Here is a 19,073-nt window from a genome sequence, read left to right as displayed (position 1 = left end):
ACCTCTGAGAAAAAGTGTAAATAACAATTAACGCTCACCAGAATTACAGTGAAGTTAGAAGAATAGTTGGTTTGTTGGGCATGTTGGTACGACCTGTTGGAGGGAAACTGCAGGCAAAGGACACATATAACAACGCTGACTGGCAACAAAGTTTATTTGTGAAAGCACCCACTATATACCTCTCTGATGGAAAATAAAAGAAACAAGAATGACTGTTGAAAATAGATCAACATCGTCATAAAAAACATGCTCATTGGGTGTGCAGTCAACCTGATAAAAACACACTGTAATTATCCGACACGTTAACAGAGGAGTCCCTGGAGATAAAAGGCCTTTATTTGTCCTCTTGGAAAATGAGGTTTGGGTTTTATCGAGTTGAGTGCATGTGCAATGAGCATGTTTTTGAGGGTGATTTTGACATTTCAAGTATTGTGGACTGTTATTTTTGTTTCTTTTCGTCTCAACTGCGCAGGTATCTATAGCGTGGTTTCATGAATAAAGCAAAGTTGAAAGTCAGCGCTGGTGTGTGTGTCCTTCGCTTCGTGTTTCTTTTGAGCTGTTTCTCTCCAATGCAGTGAACCAAAGCGCTTTTCTGGTAGAACATTTTATTAGTTACTCAAGGCTTTTACTGCTACAAACGTGCTGCTCTCTTAACGTAAGAGTAGCCAGTACTGAGCTTAGATTCGTTCGTTTGGCGATTTGTAGGAATGCTACCGGACACAACAAAAGTAATCATCTGGATTACTCGGTTCTTGGCAGGGACGATGATCGCTCACAGGACTCCTCGGGGGACCACTTCAAGTGTGAGACGTGTTGCAAATCCTTCATGTACTTCAATTTCCTCACGAGACACCGCCGAATGCATAAGGCCAAGACGCCCTACGAATACCAAACGTCCAGTAGAGAAATTGGGAAACAAGAGCAGCTTATCCTGCATCAACACACGCATACTGGGGACAGACCTGGCAACAGGTGAGCCTGTATTCTGACGAGTTTTTACGACCTAAATGGGCCTGCCTTTCATCGTGTGCCTGCCTTAGCGCAATCACTTCTATGAAGCCAGGCACAGGATTTGTTTTGGGAACTTTTTATAAAGTGTATACGAAATTTAGGCTGCGATGTAGTACTCACCGCCAGTCTGGACGTATAGGCCAAACACCACATTTGCAGCACGCGCGAACTGATTCATCAACCTAGCTACGCTGCGGCCATTCCGTCGCTTTCTTTATTGGGTATTGAGCACGTAGAATCCTAGTACAGTGAAATCTCAGTATAAAGAACTTCAGGGGACCTCAGCAATTTGTTTGCTAATTTGAAAGGTCGTTATAGCAAAAGCCCCAAAATTAGCCATAAGTACTTATTTTCCACCGACAAAAATGACTTACCTTTACAACGGTGGTTCCTTGAACTCGTTTTTCATGATAAAAAACAAATGCACAAGTGAACACCAAAAAATGCACAATTCTTTGAAAAAGTGAGTTTTTTTTTTATGCGTGCAGCACGAAGACCTCCACCTCATCCACATTCTCCACTTTCTCCTTAGCCAAAACTTCTTCCGCTTCTTCGTCGCAAGCAGAGATGAACTCATTGTAGTAGCACCGCAGTGTGAATGCTGACGTGCTTTGCAATTGCGATATGTAATCACCGAAAAGATGAACACGACTGAAGAGGCCTCCTCAGAGAATAGCTATACCTGCTTGTACCCTTTTGGCGTCCTAGATGACATGTAGAAGTGACGAAAATACGAAAGCCCGAAGCGTCCAGGTTGTAATCGTCTCTTCCGAAGAAAAGAAAGAACTGAAAAAAAAAAATTCCTCGTGTTTCGTTTTCTGCTTCCTCGCCGTGTCAGGTTTTCCGCGTTCATGTTTCCTGCTCGCCAACTCCCACTCTGCCGTCTGCCTCGCTGACCTTGGCCTCTCGTGTTGCCGTCGCTTCTGTGCTTGTAAACCCGCAGCGTCGGCGTTTATATAAAAAGAAAGTCGTCCTTTAGTTTTTTTTTTCCTTCACACTGTCAGGCCTATTCTAAGAAGCAAGGCGTTCATTCGCTGTGCCGTCTGCTTGGATACCGCTCTGGTGGCCGTGACGGATTTCAAAACATGAGTTCATAGTACTCAGGCGTTAATATAATGCAGAAGTAAATTAGTGCTCGTTATTCTGAAAAGTTCCGTGTTCTGAAGTACGTAGTAGCGAAATAGTTTTACATTGAAACTATGAGCAGTCGGCGTAGGATTTCAAAAAGTTCGTTAATCTGAAAAGTTTGTTAAAATGGTGTTTAATCTACCGAGATTTTACTGTAATGTTGGCCAGCGTCACTTGTAACCATGGCGACGATGTGGTGCACTACTTTTGAACGCTGCCTGGTGCCACGTAGCATGCATTCCAATGGTGATTATCTTAACTCTTCCTTTGCTACATGCAAAACATGACTATAATTGCAGGGACCAGTGATTTCGTGCGCTGTAATTTTTTGCATAATGCCAACACCAGATAATGTCGAATGAACGGTGACTAGCACTGACCGTGGTTTCCAAGGTCTTCTGAAGGCACTTGTTCACTAAATTTGCCCACCAGTGCCTCACAAGAAATAAACTGGTGTCTTGAGTGCCGCACAAACTTCAAGATGATTGAATGCCACCGCCTAACGCTTGCTGGCCGTGGAGTTGCAAGACTGTCCACAACCATAACGATACCTACAGCAATATGCACAGCGAGATGTAGCAACCGATAGCTCACCTGTGCAAGGTATTCCTTCCTCCGGATACTAGCTGGCTCGCTAATTGAACTTCCTTAGCCATCCCCAATTTCTCAAATGACTGAGGTGCATTTCAATGTCACGTGCATATATATTTCACTCCAGTAAAAATGAAGCATGAATTGGAAGTCGGGTACTGTCCCGTCTGGTTAAGTTGTCTTCCTGCTACTAATCAATAAACACTGATGATTAGAGGCTACACTACTTACGATGACTACGTAATGTCAGGGCGACCACGGAGCACATAATAGGGGTAGCGGCATGTGGCGCTGGACATACAAATTGCCACATGCTATGTTAGTACAGGAACCTGTCGTTTGTGCTGTCTGTTATAGGCCTTGTGCCGCAGCTGTCACAAAGCGCCGCCATTGCATGCACCTCCGTGCATGCACCGGAATTTTCCAGTCGCGCACACGTCAGTTTTGATGGAGGCTTGTCGTCTCAAATATTTGCGTTCAGATAAATATTTCTTGGGTTTCTTTGTTGTCAGTATAAATCAGTCTAGCCCTTAAAACCCAGCTCCTGTTAGCTTAACTTCGAAAATTTGGTCAACTTATTTTTTTTGCAAAAGTGTTTCATTTGCACGTTTTTGCCATAGCTTTACTGACCGATAATAGTAGTGCGCTTACGTGTCTGTAGGAGTCCTGGCAGCACTGAGGATGACCGAAGTCACAACGAGTGCGACCCAGACAATGAAGCCCTTACTATCTGCGGTACGTATGCCAGGTATTCCAGCTGCTATCGTAGAGAGTCACTTTGAATGTCTTTGCACGTCACTTTGAATGCGCATAACCAGATTTTTGAAAAAAACACATTTCTGTTCAGTGCCGAACAACCATCTGTATTTATTTGCACACAGATATGGACAAAAAAGGAAGCACTGGCTTTCAACATCCTGTCGACAGCAGCCAGGCCTTTGAAGCGAAGCACAGTGAGAGCTGCACGACCAAGGATGAACCAGCGAGCACTATGGGCAATGATGCAGGGTTAGTTGAACGTCCATGAGATTGCAAAGACCACAAAGACTGTACTGTGTTGAAGCATAAGTATCAGCTATTCTTCCATTCATGAAATTGTCTTTTTTATAGAGGCTGTGACGTCGCTTGTAACGTGATACCGAATGGTTCTTTCTCTGCTTAATATAATATTGATGCCATGCTAGCATGCTGCCCTTAAAATACCACACCAGTTTCACACCACTGCCTTTAGGAATGACTGGCGCTTTGTTCCAGCATTCGGATTGTGGTGTACTTTCAATTTTCACTTCATGTTGTCCTGTGACTGTTAATCTGGCCAAACATATCACTATGCATGCCCCATAAGTCAGAAAATGACTGTATTGGCGTATCAGTCGCGTCATAATTTCCTCTTCTAAGAAGTGTAGCATCCATAAAACCATTTGCATATCCTACTTGAATTGGCTTTGATACCACACATCTCATCATTGGCCTTCCCTTGCCTGCAGGATTCCTGAAAATGCTTCGTACGCCCTACGGAGCCCGACCGCATGCATTCCTTCATACCATGGTATGTGTGAAAATGCCTTTGACTGGAACAGTAAGGTACAAATGCTCTTACGCATGCACCCCATTGGAAGTCTTTTCTACAGTGCAGATTGAATTAGCGTCATTGATTATTGTTCTTTAGAAGCAGATCTAATTGCATAATATGGATCATTATAACCTCGTGTGATGCATGGTTGTTTTAACAGTAATTGGGGTATCAGAATTGCCGACGGACCTATCTTTCGGCAAACCTATCTTTGTCGAGGATTAGTTGTCAGTCTCGTCATTCTGCCTTGTCAGCGTGGCAAGGATTTATATATCGCTTGGTCATTCGGCCTTGTCAATGTGCCAAGAATTTATACATTGCTCGCTTTTCTGCAAGTAGTGCTAAAGCTCTTCACTGACATGACTTTACTCTTTCAAGTTAATGCCAAGTTTAGGGGTACAAAGCACGATGTTTCAGATAAATCATTGCAGGAGGGTTACTCGGCTTCAAACTTTTTCTTAGCACTGAATGCTCCAGCATCGAGCATTATTGTCCAATAACGCCCAATTAACGCCTGCTATTTCAGAATGCACAGCCCAGGAAGAACAAAACAGTAGCTGCATGTCACTTCCGGTGCTCACAACACTGCGAGCTGGTGACGCAGTTTCGAGCACAAGTCACGCTGTAATGGAGAAAGTTTCACCTACTTTCGTAAACAACGCAACGTGAGTGCAATTTTTGAAGAACTCTGCTCGAATGACCTGCTCGCAGAGTTTGCATGGAACAATGTCAGTGGCTGAATTATGCTCAAAATGAAAGAACACCTCCTCACGAGGAAAGATTCAGCGTATATAATACAATTAATTCACTACTGTTCTCAGCATACGACATTTGTTTTAGCAACTATCTCGTGTTCCGGTTGACTGCATTGGCAATCGCTTACATAGAGAGCGCGTATTCATATTTGTGATACGCAATTTTCAGCAGTTGTCAGACCTTATACACTTCTTAACTTTGTTTAAATTAACATAACGTAATGTCATCACAACCTCTAAAAAAGTGTAAATGATGGTAAATGCTCATTAGAAATACAGTGAAGCTAAAATGATTGGTTGTTTGGGCATGTTGGTATGAATTGGAAGTTGGGAGCTGTCCCATCTGTTTGAGTTATCTCCTTGCCATGAAGCAGGAAACACTGATGATTGAAAGCTACGCTACTTGCAATGTCTACTTAATGTCAGAGCAACCACGGAACACCTAACAGTGGTAGCAGAATGTGGCACTTGACATAGAAAATGCCACATTTTCTGCTGGTTCGGGAACCTGTTGTTTCTGCTGTCCTTGTTGTAGGCCTTGTGCCGCAGCTGCCACAAAGCGTCGCCAGTGCATGTGCCTTTGTAAGAGCTTGCTATTTTTTCACGTTTTCCAGTGGTCTGCACACATCGAATCTGACAGAGGTTTCTCGTCTCAAATATTCCTGTTCAGACTAATATTTCTTCGGTTTCTTTGCTGTCAGTATAAATCAGACTAGCCTTTGAAACCGAGGTACTGTTGTCTATTTTGTTGTCTGTTTATTTCGATATTGTTGTCTATTTATTTTGGCTACAAATTTTGTTTTCTATCTTATTTCACAAAAGTGTTTCATTTGCACGTTTTACTGGAGCTTTACTGACCGATAATAGTGGTACATTTGCGTGTCTGTAGGAGTCCTGGCAGCACTGGTGATGACAGAAATGACAATTTGTGCGATCCGGAAAACGAAGCCCCTGTCATTTTTGGTACGTATGCGAAGTAGTTCAGCTGCTATATGGTAAAGAATGCCTATTAGCTTAGAATGCGCCTGACCAGTTTTTGAAAAAGAAGTAGAAAAACTGAAACGTTTCATTTCAGTGCCGAACGACCTGTATTTGTTTGCACACAGACAGCAAGAACGGAAGTCCTGCCTTGCAACATCGTGTCGACAGCAGCCAGGCCTTCGATGCCGAGCCCAGTGGTAGCCGCATGACTATGGACGAAGCAGTGGGTGATCTGGGCAATGATGCAGGGTTAGTCTATGGTTCGAGAGATTGCACAGGCCACAAAGGCTGTACTGTGCTGAAGCATAAGTATCACCTATTCTTCCATTCATGAAACTATCTTCGAAATAGAAGCTGTGATATCGCTTGTGACGTGATACCAACTGGTTCTTTCTACAGTTACTATAATATTGACACCATGCTAGCATGCTATCCTTAAAAATACCACACTAGCTTCACACCACTGCCTGTAGGAATGACTGGCATTTGTTCCAGCACTCGGACTGTGGCGTTCTTTCAATTTTCACTTCACATTGTCCTGTGACCGTTAATCTGGCCAAACTTATAACTATGCATGCCCCATAAGTCAGGTGGTGCTGCTCTTTCGTACCAAATGACAATGAACAAAGCCTTAATCTCTGCCATCCCAGAACGGAGCCTGCTGAAGGCGAGAAGAAGGTCAGATGGGCGGGTAGGTCAACAAGTTCTACAAGAGAGGGGAGGCCGGCTGACGCGCATGCTTGCGCAAGTTGCTGCGCGGGCGAGTCCATTAGTTCTAGTGGTGTTCCTACACGCGTGTTGGCAAGCGGCTCCTGGGAAGCCCAAGGCACGAGTTTTGAATTACCGCGGCCGTAATGCGAGTTAAATCGTTGCACGTTATAAGATATTGACAATCGACGTATACCAAAAAGATCAGTGAATGCTCATTGTAAACAAGGAATGGTTTGTTATAACCATTGTGTAGAAATTTTCGCTTCGTTATAACGCGGTTTTATATACGTTTGCATCTATGGAAATTTCAAGGGGAATTACTGCATCATTATATCCAATAGTTCTTTATGTCCCACTTCGTTATAATGAGGTTTTACTGCATAGTCCTTGTGCCACAGCTGCCACAAGGTGTCGCCAGAGCATGTGCTTTTGTAAGAGCTCGTTATTTTTTTCAATTTTTCCAGTAGCCTGCACTTATCAGTTTTGACGGAGGTTTCTCGTCTGCAATATTCCCGTTCAGATAAATATTTCTTAGGTTTCTTTGTTGTCAGTATAAATCAAGGACCAGCCCTTAAAACCCAGCTCCTGTAAGCTTACCGTAATTACTCGAATCTAACGCGCACCTTTTTTCCGGTTAAGCGAGTTCATAAATCGCATGCGCGTTAGAATCGAATACGAAAAAAAAAAATGAATACGGTCATTCTATTGCCATCGGCGTATGCAAAATGGCCGCCCCCTACGTGCGTCGGCATGGCGCGTTGGCCATTTCTGCCTATGTGTTTCCCATGTGCGGCACTTCGTACGTGTGCTGAGGAGTTCGTCATCTTGTAATGAATTAGCAAAGGCACTGCGCCGTGTCGCCTGTAGGCAGACAGAAATTAGGTGCCCTCGTTCTTTTCCTCACGAACCACCAGTCAGTCTGCATTAGCATCGACGCCATGGAAGGGTTGACTCCAAAAACTCGAGTGCACCACGTTGGCGCTTTTAAAAGGAAAGTGATCGCATGTGCACAAACGGACGGAAATCGGGCCGCATCGCGGTCGTTCGGAGTTCCCGAAACGTGCGCGCTGGACTGGCGGAAACAAAAGCAGAAGATTGTCGACAGCAAAGCTTCACGCAAGTGCTTCAGTGGACCACAGCAGGGTCGGTTTTCCGCAAATTGAAGAGCTGCTCGGCGAGTATGTGCTTGAGCAGCGAGCGGCACAGCGGCCCGTGACGACAGAACTGCTCCAAGTGCGGGGTATGCAATTAGCCTTAGAAAAAGGTCTAATGCGGAGCCAGTTTAAAGCGAGCAGCAAGTGCTGGCTAACTAACTTTATGAAGAGAAAAGGCTTTTCCCTCCGAAGGCGAACGGGCATATGCAAAAAGTTTTTTGGAGGAGTACAATGAAAAGCTTCACAGTTTTCAGAGGTTCGTCCAAAAAAACTTGCGCGGCACAACAAAGGCTACCTGCTTAGGCAAATCGGCAATGCCGATCAGACGCCTCTTTACTTCGACATGCCTGGCACCACAACCGTCGAGAAGGAGGGGGCAAAGCAAGTTCGCATGCTGACATTGGTTCACGGTAAAACTAGTGACGGCAATGCTCTGTTACACGTCAGAGGGGCACAAGCTTCCCCCGTACTTCATATTTAAATGAAAGACGCTCCCGAAAGGAGTAGTTTTTTCGAGTGGTGTGATCGTGCGGGCCAGCGAGAAAAATGGGTGCGTGTTGCAATCGATGTCTTACTTTTTTTTTTCGTCGTGGCATTCAAGTGCGCGTCACAATTGAGGGCGCGGTAGAATCGAGTAAATACGATACCTTCGAAAATTTTTTCTTTTTTTCACAAAAGTGTTTCGCTTGCACGTACTGCTGGAGCTTTACTGACAAAAAATTGTACGCTTGCGTGTCTGTAGGAGTCCTGGCAGCACTGAAGATGACCGAAGTCACGTCTCCGACTTGGACAATGAAGCACCTACCATCTGCGGTGGGTATGCAAGGCAGTTCAGCCGTTATGGTAAAGAGTGTCTATGCCCGCCACTTTGAATGTGCCTGACTAGTTATTGAAAAAAAACTGAGACATTTCCGTTGAGTGCCAAACAACCATCTGTATTTATTCGCACACAGACATGAACAAAGAAAGAAGCCCTGGCTTGCAACATTCTGTCGACAGCAGCCAGGCATTTGAAGGCATACCCAGTAGGAGCTGCATGATCATGGATGAACCAGCGAGCACTCAGGACAATGATGCAGGGTTAGTCGAACGTTCATGAGATTGCAAAAGCCGCAAAGGTTGGACTGTGTTGAAGCATAAGTATCAGCTATTCTTCCATTCATGAAATTGTCGTCGTAGTAGAGGCTGTGATGTCGCTGTAACATTATAGTGCGTGGTTCTTTTTACAGTTAATATAATATTGTCGCCATGCTAGTATGCTGCCTCTATAAATACCACACCAGCTTGACACCATTGTCTGTAGGAATGACAGGTGCTTTGTTCCAGCTCTCGGACTGTGGCGTATTTTCAATTTTCGCTTCACATTCTTCAGTGACGCTATTCTGGCCAAACTTATCAGTATGCATGCCGCATGTGTCAGTAAATGACTGTATTAGCATATCAGTCGCGTCATAATTTCCTCTTCTAAAAAGTGTTGCATCCATAAAACCATTTGTATGATCCTACTTGAATTGACCTTGATACTACACATCTAATAATTGCGCTTTGCATGCCTGCAGAGTTCCTGAAAACTCTTCGTACGCCCTACACAGCCCAACCGCCTGCACGCCTTCATGCCATGGTATGTGTTGTGTGAAAATGTCTTTAACCGGAACAGTAACAAAGAAATGCTCTTCCCCATGCATCCTATTGGAAGCCTTTTGTACAGCGCAGATTGAATTAGTGTCACAAATTATCGTTTTCCTGGGGTAAATCTAATTGTATACTACGGCTCGTTATAAACTCATGCGGTCCATTGTTGCTTTAAGGGGGACACCCCACTTGAAAAAAACTGTTTATTTATGGGCAAATTTTGATCAAACTTGCATGCTTCATGCATTTTGACATGCTGACTTGAAATATGCGATTAATTTTTCTCTTCAACAAGTACTTTTCAAAATATCGAGAAATTCGTGTTTTTTAATTGGCTAATTGAGAGTTAAAGTTTCCCTTTAATGCTGGCTGTGATCAAAGACATTGGTTTATGAAAATGATCTTGTGTTGTCAGAGCTTGAAGTGGTACATGAATGAATATTCTAGAGTGATTTGAGCCAGTGTCAGCATGTCAAACATTTGCAAGCAAAAGGCTTCAGTAACACATTGAAAACATGTATCATGTTATTTTGAAAACATGTACAGTAAAAGCTCGTTAATTCGACACCCGTTAATTCGGATAATTCGGACGGCTCTATTGGTCCCGGCCAAAGTGCATGTTAATCTATGGGACCAAACCTTCGTTATTTCGTCGAAATTCGGCTCCGCACCGCATAATTCGGACAAATGCTGATGGCTGCTGCTACACAAAAGTGTGATAAAGCAGCGCTGGCACCACTGGAGTGAAACCGAAATCTGAGTGGCATCGCCATAATCATCAACTAGTGGGGGCGATCGCAGCGTCACCGAACGTCGGCGTCTTCTTTCTTCTCCACTCAGTGCCTCCGACACCATTTTCCCTTGTGTTGTCGTGTCGAAACCATCTCTTCTTGCGGAGTTCTCTTTTTCTTCCATTGTGACCGTATTTGCATGCCACCACCATCGTGCGCTACAGTGATGGCAACGCCGAAAAAAGCGGCAGAACTACGATGCGAAGAACTTGGCGACTAAAGTGGAAATTTGGGAAGCACTGAAGAACGGCGAATCGCGACAGCAGGTTATGACCATACAACGTGAAGCGGAGCACGTTGGGAACGTACGTGAAAAATGAAAAACAGATTCGACAAGCCTTCGAAAGCGAGAAGTTTCATGCCTCTAGAAAGCAGTTGTGAACCGCAGCTCATCCCCAGCTCGAAGAAGCTTTGCTCTGGGGGATTACTGACTGTCGCAACACGCATCTGCCTTTGAGCGGACCTCTCATCATGGTGCAAGGTGAGAAGTACGCTGCGATAATGAACATTGAATCGTTCAAAGCGTCAGAAGGGTGGTTTGCGAGGTTTCGAGAGAGACACGAACTTGTCTTCAGGAGTGTGAAAGGCGAAAAGGCCAGTGTTGACGAAAGCGTGACCACCGAGTGGAGAAATGTGAAGCTGCTGGAGCACATCGCCGCATATGAACCACGTGACGTGTTCAATGCAGATGAAACTGCTCTATTTTTCAGAGCTCTGCCCGACAAGACGGTGACTTTCAAAGGGGACGCGTGCATTGGTGGCAAGAAGTGCAAGCAAAGGATAACTGTGCTTCCTGCCGCCAATATGACTGGCACGGAGCGCTTGCCACTACTTGTTGTCGGGAAGGCGCTTAAGCCACGTTGTTTTAAGGGGGGATGCGGCCTTTGAAAACCGAAAAATCGCGAAAAAGTCGATTTTCGGCAAACCACATATTCGGGCAGTATGTGTCATAAACTACCTTTTCTGTAAATATCAACGTCTAATTCGTCGCGAAACCATTTGAAATAAAGTTTAGAACATGCCGCGGCGGCCCTCGAGCGACGCGCGAGCGCTCAAAATACCCCAACTTGGCGTGATTGCAGTTTCTCGACCGCTCGACGGAGCGCCGCCATTTTGGTGTTGTTTTGTTTGTGAATTCTTGCTCTTTCTTTCCCCGCCACCTGCGTCGCCGGCGGCAGCGCAGGAGAAGAGCAAGCCGCTCATGATTGGAGGGCTCGCGAGAGCTTTCAAGTTTCCCGCGGTTGAGGCGCGCAGCTGGGATTGGGCGAAGCGCGCGCTTCCCAAGGACGCGGGGGAGCCCGCGACTGCCATTGGCTGCTGCGCGCGATGACGTAGCGCTCTTGCGCATAATGCGGCCGATGCGGCCGCTCGTCTGCTGCTCCTCCGTCCGGCGTCTTTGTGTTTCGCTCGCTTCCGTGTATCGTTGCAGCCGTTCGCATACTCTCCACGTTTCAACTGTCTTCGAAACGATTTTCAACCGTCTATACGAGACCGTTGTTGTGTTCGCTCACGATGCGCCCAACGAAAAAGAAGACGCTACAATCGTTCGGTGCAAGGAAGCGAGCTATGAAGCTTGTCCGCGCGACGAGGCTCTTCGCTCGCACGTGCGCCGACGGTGATCGCGCCGACGGTACCTGTGGGGCAGCTTCTGCTTCATCTACGCAAGAGAGTGGTCGCATCGACGCGCCTAGCAACGGGACTCCTGCTCCGCCGGTGCAAGAATTTGTCGTTACAAGTGCGCCTGGTGTCTCGTGCTCATCGACAGTGGCTTCCGCATCTTCTCTTTCATCGGCCTCGAGTGCGATCGCGTCATCAACTGTGCATTTGCGAACAAGTTTCCTGACGTGCGAGGAGAAAGAGGCGGCGAATCAACAACGCGCTGCTGTGCAAAGAGAACTTGGCGCTATGCCAGCGACGGAGCGGAAATTTCAGGCAATGGAGCGCGATCATGAAGCTGCCACCGCTACAAGTGAAGACGAAAAATTTTTCCTTGTGCAAATGGATGCCCTAGACGACCTGCTATCTCGGACCCCGTGCCACCGATGCACCGCGATTGGGATGAAGGTACGAGGAGGCACCCAACTTGGACTTGCTGCAAAGCTTGAGCTAGTATGCTTGCATTGTGGAGTAGTTTCAAGCTCATGGAGTTCATCTCGTCAGGATGACACAAAGGCCTTTGATGTGAATGTAAGAGCCATTATGGCAACAAAACAAATAGGCAAGGGACAAACAGCTCTCAAGGACTTTTGGGCAGCGATGAACGTGTCCCATCGTGGCCTCCATCACAAGACCTTTCAGAAGCATCTGAAGAAATTCAGGGAACCGCAGACACAATGCATAGAAAATTTCTATGCAGAATCTGCTTCTGCTGTAAAAGCCACTTACAAAGAAATGAATCAATATTTCACCAGGGATATAACAGTTTGTTATGATGGAACATGGCACAAGCGTGGGCACACATCCCATATTGGAGTCGGGGCAATTATCGAATACCATACGGGCCTTATCTTGGACGCCGTTGTTCTGTCTAATCAGTGCCTTGGTTGTCAAGTAGGGCAACTGGAGACGCAGACTATGCATGCTGGCTGGAGAATCATGTGTGCCAGAAAAACACCGACTCTAAATCAGGGAGAATGGAGGTTGAGGCAGCTATCATCCTCTTTTCACGCTCACTGTCGAAGCACAACCTCCGTTACACAACGCTCGTGTCTGATGGAGATAGTGCCACCTTCTCTGCCCTTGTACAAGAAAATGTTTATGGACTGGTCCCCATTTCAAAAGAGGAATGCCTGAACCACGTTCAGAAGAGGATGGGGACTGCACTTCGCAACCTTGTGCAGAAAAGTGACAAGGCTTTGGGAGGGAAGGGCAGGCTGACAAAGGCCCTCATCGACAAGTTGACAGATTATTATGGCTGGGCCCTACGGAACAATTCCGATGATGTGGCTGCAATGCGGCGGGCAGTGATGGCATCGTACCACCATGTGACGTCGACGGATGAGGAGCCGCACCACGACTTGTGCCCAGAGGGTGCAGACTCCTGGTGTCGTCACAATGCCAGCAAGATTACCGGTGTTCCACCTCCGAAGCATTCGTACAAGCTGCCACGCTATGTTGCAGATGCACTTCTACCCATTTATGAGAGGCTCTCACAGGCTTCTCTTCTGCAACGCTGCCTGGGAGCAAAGACGCAGAATGCATCCGAGTCCTTTCACTCTGTGCTGTGGTCCCTCATGCCCAAAGAGCAGCATGCGTCACTGATTGCTGTGGAGACAGCACTGCATGATGCAGTGCTAAGATACAATGCTGGCTGCTACAGGGCCACCCAAAAGCTAGCTTCATCAGTGGGGCTAACACCTGGCCACCTGGCCATTCAACGGGCAGCCGAGAAAGATTCTCTGCGCTTGAAAAAGGCTAAGAAGCGATCCCTAGAGAAGATGAAAAGGCGGCAAAGAAAGAGAGTGCCAAAGGACACCTCCAGTTATGCTGCAGGTTCATTTTAGAACTGCCTATGTGCTCAAAACTTTCAAACGTCGTTTTCTCAAAATGACTTTTTTGGCTAGTGAGGCTGCTTATTCCAGCCATATCTCTGGAACCACTCATTGGATTTCCATAAGTCTTTTTTTATTATGTACATGAATAAATTTCTGAGGGGGTGACAAGCCAATTTTTTCAATATATTGTGTGTGTTATTTATTATATTTATTCAAAATTTGATTGATAATATCCTAATCACGAACACAAAGTTTGATGGTCTGCTAAAACTTTTCAGCAAGGAAATTAAAAAAAAAGGGCTCTGTTACCCCCTGGAGTATCAATCTGGGAATCATCATAGTTAATTTCACAGTTCCAGCACCTTTTGAAAGTTCTCCAGGCCTGGAATAAGAGAACCATGTGCACTACCCTGATATTCTGTTGTAACTTGAAAACCAGTGAACATAACTTGATGAAATTTTGTAGTTCTTCTAATGCTTTTGCTATAAGTCTATCCTGACAATTTCATTAAGATATCTCAATAAACAAAAAAGTTGGTATCCGATGGTAGCCTCACCCCTTAAGAACGTCAAAAGCCTTCCTGTCGAGTACACAGCGAACAGGAAGGCATAGATGACATCGGACATTTTTCGCGGCTGGCTGCAGCAGTTGGACCGGCACTTCACGTCGAAGGACCGCAAGATAATTATGGTTGTTGACAACGGCAGTGCCCATAACTGTACAGTCGAACTGAAGAGCATCAAATAAGTTTTTTTGCTGCCCAACACTACGTCTGCTCTTCAGCCGATGGACCAGGGTATCATTCACTACGTGAAGTCGAAGTACCGCTAGAGCGAATGATCCTATGCTCAGAAGCTGGAAAGTTGTATATCAAGTGGACTTACTCGGCGCAGTGCACACCATCGCCCACGTGTGGAAAAACACTCCGCCGCAAGTCATCGCCAAATGTTTTCCGCACAGCGGTTTTGTGAGGCCCGAGCATGCAGCAGTAGCTGACGATGGCATCGAGGAGGTGTCAGCAGAGTCCACCGACGATGACTGCCCGACTTTCGATGCTGTCCTTCCCACAGATGTGACCTTTCAGGACTACATCGCGATTGATCATGGTGTCGCCACGAGTGGTCTCCTGACCGATCAAGAGATTAGTAATGATGTCACGGGCGCCCATGAAGACCACGATTCCGACGAAGAATCATGCGAGGAGATACAGTCGTGACCTCATCGCACCTCACGGGAAGTCTCGGAGGCGCTTCCAATATTAGAGGATGCTTGCCTGAACACTCCCGACAGCTTGCGTGCTGTTGGCCATTTGGAACAGTTGAGAAAAATTGTGATGTCAGCCGGAATCTGCGCGAAAACGCAGACGACAATTACAAAGTACTTCAACAAATAAAGGTATGCTTCTGCAGCTTGGTTTTAAATGTTGTTTTTCCTTTAAAGGTTGTTTTTTAATTCGGCATTCGGTTAATTCGGACAGTTTTTCCGGTCCCGTGAAATCCGAATTAATGAGCTTTTACTGTATCATGTTATTTGTTCAAATTTTAGGCCTGTCACAGTCCCCATTTGTCCCCTTTTCTAACAAAACAAGAATCAATGCCGTAAGATAAGTAGGACCAGAGATATCATCACCCCAAAACTTCGTGATCATTAAAAACACAGTTTTGAGAAAAAATAAAAAAGACTTCCAGACAAATTAAAAATGATTATATCAATTACTTCAACATTGCAGTGATAAAGGATGATACACGGGTTCAATCAGGCAAGAATGAATATTTTACAACAATTTTGAATTAAGTTAGGGCATCTCAAAATTTACTTCGAAAACCCAATAATACCTTCTGAAATGATTATTTTTATAAATGTTCTTTAATGATATGTAGCTTTATACTAGCCCTACTGCACTTGTACACTTTTCTGACAAAAAAGAAATGTTGAGACTGGTTGAGTAGAACTAGAGATATTGTCGTTTCATTATGACACCATCAGAAATGCCATTTTGGAGAAACAGGTAAAAAAAATTATTTACGCACTCTCCTTCCAAAGAAAAAGTATCTCAAAATGATCCAGAAAGTAATCAGGATGCATTTCGTCATGGTGCCTTTTATTCACTGCCTTAGTAAGGCCTTGTGATGCTGCCCTTTTTTTAGCGGAAGTTGTGCTACGCCACAGGTCCTTTTCCCTTGCCCTGTTGGACCCAGTCGCTGTTATGTCTACATTCAATTCTGCTAGCAAGGCCGTAGCAGCATGCTCATTACCAGCATTAAAATGCAGCACAGCCTCCGCAACAGCTGCCTGTACTGCAAACAATGACCAGTGCTGCTTTTTTGCCAGTAGGCTCCAGATTACTGAGTGTAAAGACTCATTTGAGTTCTGGGTCTTTCCCCTGAGGCATCTTTGCAACAGTCTCCCCTCCGACAATCGCTGGTAAACCGGCAAGAAAGCTGCAGCCACATCACTAGGCAAATTATATTTGTGCTTGAGCTCTGGCTCCCCTTTAGCCTTTGCTGCGTTGTGGCGGCATTAAGATTGCTCATCAGTTGGGCACAGTTGGTGGTTCGGGCAACTGTCGGTAGAGGTGACATGATCACTGCCCGGCTCATGGCTTCAACATCATCTACGTGCGATTTTAGTGCTTGCCCATAGTAGACAGCCAACTTGTCGATCAGTTCGGCAGTCAATCTCCCCTTGCCACCAAGGCTTCGTTTGCCTTCCCCCTTGTGTTATTGCACTATGTTGCGTAGTGCAGTACCCATACGTTTCTTGACGTGATTTACACAATCCTCCTTCTCCACTTCAAAGTAGCCATAAATTTTCACTTCTTTTATGGCGTCGTTGTATGTGCGGCTGTCACCATCGCACAACACCGAAGTGTAACGAAGGTCATGCCACTGAAGTATGGTTCGAACAAAATTTTGCCGGCTACACCTCCATTCGGCCAGACTTGCGGCTTGAATTCTTCTGGCACTGGTGGCTTGACTTCCAGATATTATAGCCCTCACTGCCTAGCTTGGGGCCGTTTCCACAAACCAAACAAAAGTTGGACATCACATGGTGGTCAATCACATATCCAGTAAACAGTTCGACAACCGTTCCAATACCAGTGTGAGAGGAATGCCCCCTCGCCAATCAAGTGCCATCATAGCACACGGCGATGTTCTTTTTGTGCCCAAAACACATTGCCTCGTGTAACTCCTTTACTTCACTCGCGCACCGAGTCATAACGGTCGCGGCAGCTCTGGTGGCAGCCGGTTCTAAGGTTTGTTTCAAGTGCCATTGAAACGTCTTATTGTGCAGCCCCCGCCGCGACAGTCCCATTGCCGCGAAAATATTGTTCATGGCTGTCTGGCCGTTCCCACTGCAGAGCATCGCAAGCGTGGATAAAATGTTTACCGCAAATGCATTGTAGAACTTATCACCATTGACTTGGCACGAGTTGGATGCCGTCGTGACCTCGCTACAATAGTCGCACTTCACTATCCTCTTTTAGCGAGGCCGTAGTCGCGGTAACCCGTAACTAATTTTGCGCACCCGCCACATACTCTGCAACGTAGGGAAGCAACGAGCCGCTCATTCAGGACCTCCATGTCAATCATCACATACGGAGCTGTGGGGTCTGCGGCGGAGGCCGATGACGCGTTGCTTGCACCGGTGAAACCTGCAGTCTTTCGCGCTGTTGCCGGTGTCAACTCAAGTCTATAAAGAATGTCCTGCTCACGAGCACTCGCACTATTTCGCTGCTCGTGACAGCTCTAGGGTCAACTTGTACACGGCTAGAGTGGGCGCGAAGAATGTGGTCGTTTTTGGACTGATCGCTGTCAGCTCCATCGCTGCGGATCGCTTGCTGATCACTTGTAGAGCCGCGCGATGGCATGCCCGCATCTTGCGGACCGCTGTCACCTGCGCTGACGATATCGGATGCCCCGACACTGCGAGTCGCCTGCTCGTTGGTTGTAGTGCTTTTGTGGAGCGGACTGGTATCACCTCCATCGCTGTTATCGGGTGCCGAAGCAACGACGGCCACTTGCTGATCGTTCGCGACAACCCGTGATGTCATGCTGTTAGCAGGTTTTTTCATTTTGACTCGCCCTCGGTCTAACTGATACACCGAATAATGCTTTTTCGGTCCTCCAGGCATGTTCGTCATATCACCGTAACCCAAGTTAAAATGACGCCTCGAATAGCCAAGAATAGCCAAGCCAATCAGATGGCGCCATTTTAGCCATGTGATCTCAAGTGGCCAATGACAACATATTACGCATATTTTTTTTTCTTTTTTATTTCAAGAGGTAGCAAACTCAGTGTTGCCCAACTGAGCGAGAAAAAAAAGTGAAATACGAGAGTTTTTCAACGATACCAAAATGGCCGCGTTCGAGCAGGCCGTTCAAGAGTTACAGGCAGCCGAAATAAGCGCGATTTGTCCTCAATTTAAAGGACAGGAGGCGTGCCAACACATATTTAATTTACTGTTACGCCGCTAATATGCGGCATTTCGCAACTAAAATTTGCAGACAGATAGGCGATGGTAGAAAGAATACAAAAATGACTCTTGAAAATAGATTTTTGAGCAAATTTTCAGGTCCCAAGAGCCAAGTCTCCCTTTAAAAGTAATCGGGGTATCAGACTTGCCGACGTTTGTTAAGGTGTACCCATCTTTGTTAAGAACGAGTCATCAGTCTCCTCATTCTGCACTGTCAACGTGTAAGGGGTTTATACAATGCTCAGTCTTCTGCTAGTTGTGCTAAAGCTCTACAGTGTGATCACTTTACACTCTGAAGGAGTTAATGCCAAGCTTAGGTGGGTGCACAAAGCACGACATTTCAGATGAGACTTTGCAGGAGGGTTACTCGGCTTCAAAGTTTTTCTTAGCACTGAGTGCTCCAGCACCAAGCATTATTGTCGAACATTCGCCAATCAATGCCTGATATTTCAGAATGCACAGAACTGGCAGGACAAGACAGTAGCTGCACATCATTTTCGGCATTCACAATACTGCAAGCCAGTGACGCAGTTTCGAGCCCAAGCCACACTGCAATGGAGGAAGTTTCACCTACTTCCGTAAACAACAGAACGTGAGTCCAATCTTTGAAGAATTCTGCATAAAGGAGTGTCTCGTAACGTTTGCACGAAGCGTTGCCTGTGGCTGAGTTATGCTGAAAACAAAAGAACCCCTCCACTAAAGGAAAGATTCAGCGTATAAAATGCCATAAATTCACTGCTGATTTCAGCATACGACATTTGCTTTTGCAACTAT

The 19,073-nt window shown here is 45.9% G+C and overlaps 1 protein-coding gene across 1 annotated transcript in view; it reads left to right on the top strand.

Annotated features, from left to right (window-relative positions):
- Positions 1-19,073, top strand: part of LOC119181654 (uncharacterized) — a 35,374-nt gene that overhangs the window by 7,778 nt on the left and 8,523 nt on the right. The window contains exons 7-17 of the mRNA XM_075875746.1: positions 706-972; positions 3,392-3,465; positions 3,612-3,738; positions 4,218-4,279; positions 4,830-4,968; positions 5,948-6,021; positions 6,165-6,288; positions 8,647-8,717; positions 8,858-8,984; positions 9,464-9,525; positions 18,753-18,891. Coding sequence (XP_075731861.1) covers positions 706-972; positions 3,392-3,465; positions 3,612-3,738; positions 4,218-4,279; positions 4,830-4,968; positions 5,948-6,021; positions 6,165-6,288; positions 8,647-8,717; positions 8,858-8,984; positions 9,464-9,525; positions 18,753-18,891 — 1,266 coding nt within the window. The remainder of the gene's footprint in view (positions 1-705; positions 973-3,391; positions 3,466-3,611; positions 3,739-4,217; positions 4,280-4,829; positions 4,969-5,947; positions 6,022-6,164; positions 6,289-8,646; positions 8,718-8,857; positions 8,985-9,463; positions 9,526-18,752; positions 18,892-19,073) is intronic.

Source organism: Rhipicephalus microplus, chromosome 10, assembly GCF_043290135.1.
Source record: "Rhipicephalus microplus isolate Deutch F79 chromosome 10, USDA_Rmic, whole genome shotgun sequence".
NCBI classification, from domain to species: domain Eukaryota; kingdom Metazoa; phylum Arthropoda; class Arachnida; order Ixodida; family Ixodidae; genus Rhipicephalus; species Rhipicephalus microplus.
Note: the sequence above shows the minus strand (reverse complement) of the source record. Positions and strands in the feature narration are given on the sequence as shown.